Raw genomic sequence first — 9,618 nt, forward strand, 5'->3', positions numbered from 1 at the left:
ACCAGCAAGCTGTAGCTCGACCTGTTGCCCCCAGTCACTGGATTTCTTGGCTCTGAGATTTGAAACCGATGGCTAAAGTGACAAATTACTTTCATTAGTTAAGCTCAGCTTGGGGTCATCCCCACCCCTTTATAACTTATGTTGTGGAAACAGTGGACACGGGAACTAGAATTGCTCTAGCAACTTATTGAACTTTCCACGTACTCCCAGTCCGCATGTCATAAGTGCTTGTGTTGGGGCTGCACCATGTCAGGCTTGCACCTTTGAGGCAAATAGAGATCAGGTTAGCTGTAACACAGGTGTTTTCACTGAAGGAAGAAGAGGAGACTTTTTGCAATTCTAGGGTGAACAAACCCTTCTCTCACTTCTACAGCGATTGCACCAGACATGCTTATTCCCTGCAGTGGACTTTGCCCTGAGAAAATCCAATAGGAGGATAAGCAGTTAGGGTGTTAGGTAAGCAACATGCAGTTTTGTTCAGCAAACTTTAAATGCTGGCCACAGATGACATGTAGGACTAGACAGCTTAGAATTTCTTCACTCTATCTGCAGTGCTGATTCTCTGAGAGCCAGCAATCTGCAGTCTGGTTTGTAAGCCATGCACAAATAGTTTCCTGTGTTGAGACATGCTATAGTGCATTGTCACAACAGAGTTTCCACAGTATTTCCAAACAGTGTCATACAAACACTTTTTTTTGGTAACCTGTTTCCTAACTAATTCTTCTCTGTTTCATCGTCAGTGGGGCTCTTACAGGGAGAAAAACAACTGTTTCCTCTTGTGATGTATAAACATCTCAATTTTTGAAAGACTCATGCCTGCTTGGTTTTTAATTTTCCATAAGTAATCCAAGGAACATGTGATCAAGATGCCTTGACTGTGTATTCCTTTGAGCAGCAGTGAAGAGATCACTCCACACCAACTGACAACACTTGTCAAACAAAACTGTTTTTAGCCCCAGTCACAATCATCTTAGTTCAGATTACCCAGGGTTTTTTTTTTTTGTTTTTTGCTGGGGCATGCTTTTTGAGTGCTGACAAAGCAACTCCTGATGTAGCTAGTATGTCCAGATGTAACAGTGACTCCATCAGACCTACCTCTTCTTCTCTCCCACCCCCTTTACGATTCAGTCACCAAAACATTCAGATGCTTGGCTTCACCTTGAGGGAATACACAATATTTCCCTTTGCAGAAATGGGCATGTTTGACGCTGAAGTGACAGTCAGTATGTGGATAAAGTCTTTCAATGTAAATCAGTAACACTATTTTGCTATGTGTTTTACCTTTGAACTAAGCTGTTCCTGCACTAGCAGCAAAGACCCAGTGCAAGTCAGATCCACTACACTGAAGACAAGGATTTACTCTTTATGTTCCTTTTAGTTAACCGACGGCCTTGTTACATGTTGTACTTCAAGCTGCACAAATTTTGATCAGCTTAGTGCTAGCTTGGAGTTTGGAGCAGTCACACTTAGTCCAGGCACCCTCTCTGACTTCCTGTCTGCACAGCTGTGACCTGCTGCTAGAGAAATAGTGAGCAATGAGGTCCCTTCCAGCCCTGCCTCTATGATTCTCTAGGCTTCTAGGGCTGTGGCTCACTCCTTACCTCTCCTGCTAGGCAAAGAGCTCCAATAGCGCCCTGCTTCATGTACCCAGCACGGCTGCTGCAGGGTGGGGGGCAGCCTGCTGCCAGGGAAGCCAGGGCAGGGACACAGCTTTCATGAGCCTGGTTTGCTCCGTAATGAATCCCCAGTGCTGCCTGCTTCGGCTGGGCATCTCGGCCTCCCAGCCAGGCTGAACATTCCTGATGCTCATCAAGGCTGCCAGCTGAGAGGGGAAGCTTCAGCAAAAATAGCCCCCTGCCCTGTCCCTGATCAGAGCAGGTGCACCGGGCATCATGGGGTGTGGAGGTGGACTCGAAAAAGGTTGGGAGAGGTTGGGTTGGTCGGTCAAACTCTCATTAGCTTGCAGTCTCTAGCTAGGAGAAGGCTGGATCAGCACTGAGGGAAGAGGAGGAAATAAAGGGCTGTGGAGTATGCTGGGCGGATACGAGCTTTTATGGGAGCTGGGTATGGTAGGGCCATGGGAAGTCTGGCAGGCAAAATGTGAAGCACCGCAGTCATCTTTCAGCTGGTGTCAAGAGGGACCCGCAGGGATGAAGATTGGGGGTGGGGGGGAGAGGGATCAGCCCTGCCATGCAACCCCTGTGCAGTGGTGAGCTGATTGGGGAGGAGTGGGGTATCCACAGAATAGGAGGGTGGAGAAGGGCTGTGCATCCTGGGTTACTGGAGGACTTCACCTGGGGTGGCACATTGGTGGGGAATGGCCACACATTAGTGGAACAGGAGGTGGGTTGTGTGGATCAGAGACAGTTCTGCCCTGGAGTGGCATAACTGTGAGCTGCATAATGAGTGCTTGAAGCCACTTACACATGTTAATGTGTGGACAGTTCAGGGGTTAAGAGCTCCAGGAACTGCCTAAAAGTAACGTAACTTTTAACGTAACTGCCCAAAAGACCCTCATAAGGCTCCAACCTTACTTGGCCTCGGGTCACCCAGTGTATGTGCATGAACTGTTTTCTTTTCACACCCAATTAGTGCAAAATGGAGGATTAGTTTACTTGGATGTTAGAAAGAAGCCATGCTTTTAAAGGGGAAAGCAGTAATCCTAAGGTATTTTCCATGAGGCATGACTAACCTTTCCTTAGGGCTGGTTTGTTCTCTAGCTAACTATACTCCCAATTTCCACTTGGTTTTCAACTGGGAAGGATTTAATACTTTCCAATAGGAAAACTAGAAGCTGGACTTTAGGTTAAAAAAATAAAAAAAATAAATCTGTTCCTGCTAGGAAATCCACTTGTTGCTGAGAATACCTCAAGTACTAGAGTAGAGGGGGACAAATGATTTCTAAAGGAGTTTTTGAAAACACCCTCACTCTAACTCATGCCATACTATTTTTCTGCTCTCTTTTCAGAGTAGAACTATGCTTCAACCAGCTGGTACACATCCCAGGAGTTGCCGATGTGGGCACCTGGCACTGTTTTTTATATACATACATGTCAGCCACAGCAGACTTAGCCCAGAGACGTAGTATTCTTCTGCACTGTGCCCTTCCTCCCCCTAGTCTCTACTGTGGAAGTGCAGTGGCTTTGCTGCTTAGTGAAAACCTTCAGTTAACGTATAACTGACTCTTGCAGCTTAGTGGCAAATACCAAGAGGCTGGTCTGTGCCCAGAGCTGCACAGGTTTACTGGAAAAATGTGATGCTGCTTCAGCTTGCTTTAAAATGATGCAGCTCCTGTCTGTAGACAGGTACCGCTTTCCATCCCTGCTGTACAGGGCTCATGTTGAACAGTGACTCAGTTTGTTGGAGTTTGTATACATGCTGGATGTGTTAACTCAGGAAAGAAGAATCAATTAAAATGGTGAAGTCCTTTTGCTTGGTCCTGCTTGTCCAAGGCAGACCATTCGCAGCTTGACTTTACAGGAGCTTGGCCTGGTCGTCAACAGTACATTAGCTTTTAACATTGTGCTTCTCCCAGGGGTCATAGATAATGTTAGTAATAGGAAAATAAGGTGCAGCATTATATCATTTTGATCAATTGTGTTATACTTGGGTGGAGGGAAAGGTTTAGAAGACCCAGGTCAAGTCCTAACCCCTAACCCTACCCCCATTAGAATCTGTTGGGCTGGTGGAGGTTAGGATATCATGACACCCCCTCTCCCCCCTGCCCACTTCAAAGATTGCCTCACTCAGCAATGGTAGGAGACAGATTTTGGTCACTCCTCGTGCTGTGGCTACTCCAAGAGGATTTCGCTGCCATCAGGAGGGAAAGTACAAGTCTGTCTAGTTGCAAGGAAAAGACGGATGTAGCTAAAATGCATGTAACGAATACTTAAGGGTGAACTTCCTTTTGAAAAGGTTTGTGTGCATCTACTACACTCCAACAGTAAAATGACCCTCCAGATTACGTGCTGGGGACCTAGGCTTCACCTTGTGGGTGGCCACAGCCCTTCTTGAGCATGTCATCTTGACACCTCTGCCTCTGGAGTATGGTGCCCGTCTCTCTCAGAGGTGGGGTGTGGGGGGAGGGTTTTACGAGTTCATAGTTGCTCATCCGCGTCAGAAACTTGTTTCCTTTATTAGTGGTACATGCCAACTGGCACCAAAGTATTAATGTGATCTGTTCAGATCAGTACTGTTTTGAAATGGAGGGTGAACGTGTTGGTTGCTCTTTCCATAAGGCTTGAAAATGTTTGAAAATCGTATTGTGCCAAGATGCGTCACCGTAAAGTCATGGACTATGAGACGTGTTTGAAAGCGGTGATGTAACAGGAGGAAGCATGGAAAAATATAATGTAAACCAATGAAAATGAAGCTGTATTCAGGGCTAGGCACTGGATTTAATGGATGTCCGTCCTGTAGTGTCTTGAATAAATTGCTTAGGTCAGTGGTTCCCAACCTTTTTAGCCTCCAGGCCCCTTCATTAACTTCTGAATTTCACAGCACCCTAGTTGAGAAGCTTTGAGCTACAGTCCAAATTCAGAAGGGTTATGGAGGGGTTCTTAAGGCTAAAAAAGGTTGAGAGCCACTAATCTAGCCAGTGCTAAGTGGGGGCAGGCTCCTGCCACTGTCTGCCCCTCTCCCTGACACCGATCTGTACCTGAGGGGCGTCCTTCCTTCACCAGGGGTTGGCAGGGAGGGCAGTAGCTGCAGCAGTCACTGAAAGAGCAGCCACAGGTGCTGCTGGGATGGGTGCAAGGCATCAGGTGGGGAGAGGAGATCATTCACCACCTCATGCAGGGGTTGGGTGCCACAGCACCCTTAAAAGGATTTTGCGGCACCCTGGTTGAGAGTTGTGGGCTTAACCTCTTGCTCAGTTTCCTTATCAAAACATGTGGCAGGTTCCCAGTTCGTGGAGCTGCTGAGGGATAACTCCTTAACATTTGCAAAGTATTTTGAATGAGGTTTACTTTGTAATCCCTTCTGTACCTGTAATGTTGGGAATGCCTTATCAAACTCGTACATGTTTTCTTCTTCAGCACCGTTAAAACAGGCCAGCGTTCCCTTGCCGTTCAGTCTTGGTACCTGACAGCAGCCATCAGCCTAGTTCCACTGATGGGCCACGTATCAAGAGTGACTTGCTGGCCTGTGGGTCTGAGATTTCTCGCTGCAACGTGAACCTCTGTTCTGATTTGCAGATCTCACCAATATATTTGAATCGTTCCTGCCCCAGTTGCTGGCCTATCCTAACCCTATAGATCCTCTAAATGGTGACGCCGCAGCCATGTATCTTCACCGACCAGAAGAGTACAAACAGAAAATTAAAGGTAAGGAGCAAACAGGATGCTGAAAAGTTGATCCTGTCACTATGATTCCAACTCTGCTTGGATGAAAATTTGTCCTTTAAACTCTCTAGTTGTAACCTGCTCTTGCTCTATAATAAACCAATTTAATTTTAGCCTGGGGGAGTCCTCTGGGAGGAATGGATGGAACTGACATTGGTTGCAAATGAAAGCTGGGCTGCTGCGTACCCTACAGGGAACCGTTCTGCTCCGGCAGACTGCTGGGCAGGATGTCTTAGCAAACTCCCAAAAGTTAAGAGATCACTGAGCTCACACATGGAGTATTCCCAACTGGTACTTTTTAAATTCTTAACCTACCTTTCTCTGAGGTAACTTTCAAGTGTAGCCATGCCCAAAGGGGTTGCTGTTTTCAAAAATCCCCAAACTTTAAAGCAGACTCTGCAGTGTGGAAGGTCAGGGAAGCTTTGTGGATAAAGCAGTAGACTCTCTAGCAGGCTTTGTGAACTTGGTCGCAGCTTAACTGTGTCAGCTGCTGCTCCCTGAAAAATGGGCTGAATACTTTTCAAGTAGGGTCTGGTGAAGTTTAATTTGTGTTCATCAGTTCCACCGACATCTCAGCTTGCAGGTGCTACGAAAAGCCAGCTAGTAAGTCCTATGTACCTGGCATCCATTCTAACCCTTCCTCACAAGTTCTTAAACCTGTTGTGTGCTGCTGCTAGAGCAATGAGTACAAATAATCAAGGAATCAAACCACATCCAGAAACTTGATCCTTCTTAAAAGTAACTCATTGGTACAAATATGGGAAGTGCCTTGTTGAGCAGAGCCTGCATCTGTTGAGTTTGGTATCCTGTCACCAGCATTGGCAGAGAGAGGTTGAAGAGCCCTGCAGAAAGCAGATATGGAAAAACCTGACCTCACAAATGCTTCATTCCATATCTCAAATCTGATGCTGTAAACTATGAAGAACGAGGTCCAGAATACCTTCCAGTATATGCAGGTGGCCATTTTACCATTCTTTACAAGAATCCCATCTCCACTTGGACTACCCAGCATCTATTAGTTTGCTATGACTGACATAAGATACAGCTAAGTGTTGCCATGCTTCATGTTGATAGGATTTGAAAATAGCCTTAGATATGTCAGAATTGATGCAGTGGATTGTAACATCTGCTCTAGCTGAGGGAAATAAATTATGTAGTTACAGTTCTTAATTCCCTCTTTCCTTTCCATCCCCATGTTTTAGTTATGAAAGCAGAAAGTACCTGCTTGATGTCTTGTTCAAGGAGAAGTAGGATCAGGTCTGCGAGTGGAAACATGGCATACGGTTTTGAAGTGACAGATCCTTACAAAAAGTACCTGTCCTTGCAGGATGTTAATGGAGCCCTTGTCCCTTTGCTTTTATAGAGTGTTTTGGGCATCCTACATGGTGCTTGTTTTTTGAGCACTTATTCCTGAAGTTTCTAAGAGCAGCATAGACAAGCCCTTGTCTAGGATGATTTAGCCAGGAATGATCCTGCTGTGAGCTGGGGAGCAGAGCAGAGTAGAGTAGATGTGGCCTCCTGAGGTCCCTCCCAGCCCTACTATTCTGTGATTCTAGGATTTATGGTAAGACCCATAGTTAACTATTGTTGCTGGTTTTTGTATTGAGGTGGGAAGCTGATTATTATTAGCACTTCAGCCCGCATGGCACAGACTATGGTCACAGAGGCAAGGGAACCTTTTGCAATTTCCATCCTTCCTTGACTTCCTAGGGCAGATCTCTTGTGTTGTCACTGGGGCCTTGTCCATGCCGTAAGCCAAATAGAGTGGCCACCCAGCTGTCACTGAGCTGCTCCCAGCAGGCTGCCCCTTAAACCAAAAGCTGTCTCACCACCTCCATGCACCACTTCAGATGGGCTAATTGGCAGTGTGGAGTAATGGTACCAGTTGACCTGCCCCCAAGCTAATTAGGCTGCTCATGGCACTTTGAGGATGTGGCTACATTACTTCCATGTTAGACAGCAACTTGCCCCATGTAGCATGGCATGAATGAGAGCACTGCTGGCTGGGGTGCTAAGTTATCTGGATAGACATAGCTTAAGATAGGAAACGGGAGATTTTTCAAACATGCAAGGAACAGGTAAGGACTCAAATGCTACAAAAGGATCCACTACAGAAAGGATGTGGACAAGTTGGAGAGAGTTGGTGAAGGGCAACGAAAATGCTTTGGAGACTGGGGCAAATGACTGGTGAGGAGAGGCTGAGGGAGCTGGGATGTTTAGTCTGGAAAAACGAAGACTGAGGGGGATTGAATAGCAGCCTTCAACTCCCTGCTGGGGGGTTGCAAAGAGGATGGAGCTGGACTAGTCTCAGTGGGGGCAGACGACAGGACAAGGAGCAATGGGCTTTAATCTTTACTCATCTATAGAGGAGCCTCCGGGAATCCTACAGTCGGACCTAGATGGGTTACAGGGGTGCGTGGATGAGAATAGGATGGGATTCAACACTGACAGCAAGAGAAGCTGAGGTTGGATATTGGGAAAAACTCTCACTAAGAGGGTAGTAAAGCTCTGGAACAGGCTCCCCAGAGACATGGTGGACTCTCCATCCTTGAAGGTTTTTAAGGCCCAGATAGACAAAGCCCTGGCTGGGATGATGTAGTTGTGGCTGGTCCTGCTTGGAGCAGGGGTTGGACTAGATGTGACCCGAGGTCCCTGCCAACCCTAATTCTCTATGAACCTATGGCAATGCTTCTCAACCAGGGGGACCGTGGCATCCTGGGGTGCTTTGAGATCCTGTTAAGGGTATCTGGGGTGCCAGGCAGTGTTAGCACCGTTAGGTGTGCAGATGCAATTCACAAGATAAACCCAGAGATTTTAAATAGAAATCCAGTGTTAAAAAAACTTTCTGACCCCTTGTGTTCTTTGACGCAGAAGAACTGCTCTGTCATTTTTCCACGGTCAAAAAATGAATGAAAGCTCGGAGCTTGTATTTTCTGAGGAGTCCTTCAAGTTTAAAAAGTTTGAGAACCACTGTACTCTGGCCCTTTAATTCCCATTTGCACCTTTTGAACAAAAATTCTTACAAAAAAACCAGAAGAATCAGGGCTGAGACATCATTTGAGCAGGTTTTTTTGTAAATAGGTGAAGTACCCCAGAGCTGTAAATGGGGTGCAGATGTAGCTTTCCATACACCTTCAGGAGCTGACGTGTCCAAAGCAAGGCTGGTTCTCCCTTGGTGCAACACCTTCGTTTCCAGTCTGCGTTATGACGCATTGCAGCCTCCTTCCTGGGAGGACAGCGTGACACTTGCATCCATAAAACTGGCACAACAGGCATTTCAGGTGTCAGCTTTCCTTTTTAATGGGCTGAAAAAGTAAATCCTCCAGTACAGCACAAGTTTAATCCAAGAAAGGCTCATTGTTTAGGCACGAATGTTCCCGGGAAGTCTCGAATTTCCTAAGAAAACGAGAAAAAGTCCAGCCCAATGGCCTGGCAGCCGTGCTGGGTTCCCCCGCCCCCCTTTGTGGTTTTGGGAATAAGAGCCAAGGTTTGTGTTTAAACGCAACTCTTAGTATTTCATCGTGGCTCATATGAATCCAAATATGTCCCTTTTCAGCTGAACATCAGCTTTCGATCCATGGCTCTTGGATCACAAGTGAGCCGTGAAGAAATGGGTCTTTGCGTGATGTCCTTGTCTTGTCTGATGAGTGGCATTCAGCCAGTACTATATTTGATACTTTCCAGTCCTGCTCAGGGTGGATTTGATTTTAAATTACAATTTAAATCACTGGCAGCCAGGAAGCCTCAATTTAATCCTTCTTTTCTACAAAAAGTGAATTCTTGTATTATATCCTTTATTCATTTAACTTCTTGAAACTGCACTTTTAGAGAGAGGTAAGGGCTTGACTCCCTACTCAAACTTGCAGAGAGACAATAGGGCTGATGGGTGGGTAATCAGGTTTGTTATCTCTCTTCCCCATGTACTGCTGCTAACAAGGATGTTTTATCTCTGGAGACGCACATCCACAGTTTGAGAACTGAAACTAAGCATCACAGAGAGGCTTAATGGGATCTTCTAGACTGAGTCCCACTGGGTAGAGTGGTTTTCTTTAATCTTTACTAATCCGTAGAGGAGCCTCTGGGAATCCTACAGTCGGACCTAGATGTGTTACAGGGGTGCGTGGATGAGAATAGGATGGGATTCAACACCGACAAGTGCAAGGTGCTGCACGTGGGGAGGAAGAGCCAGCACCATACCTACAGGCTGGGGAACTCCCTTCTCGTCAGGGCAGAGGCAGAAAAGGATCTGGGGGTCATCACTGACTCCAAGATGAAC

At 46.3% G+C, this 9,618-nt stretch overlaps 1 protein-coding gene across 4 annotated transcripts in view; it reads left to right on the forward strand.

Moving 5' to 3' along the window:
* Positions 1-9,618, forward strand: part of UBE2H (ubiquitin conjugating enzyme E2 H) — a 69,540-nt gene that overhangs the window by 50,255 nt on the left and 9,667 nt on the right. For all 4 annotated transcript variants that reach the window (XR_002102628.1, XM_019543814.1, XM_019543815.1 and 1 more), the window contains one exon: positions 5,196-5,324. Coding sequence is in view for 3 of the 4 variants with exons in the window: in XM_019543814.1 (XP_019399359.1) it covers positions 5,196-5,324 (129 nt within the window). In the remaining variant the exon portion in view is untranslated. The remainder of the gene's footprint in view (positions 1-5,195; positions 5,325-9,618) is intronic.

This window comes from Crocodylus porosus, unplaced genomic scaffold (assembly GCF_001723895.1).
Source record: "Crocodylus porosus isolate Cpor-Errol unplaced genomic scaffold, CroPor_comp1, whole genome shotgun sequence".
NCBI lineage: Eukaryota > Metazoa > Chordata > Crocodylia > Crocodylidae > Crocodylus > Crocodylus porosus.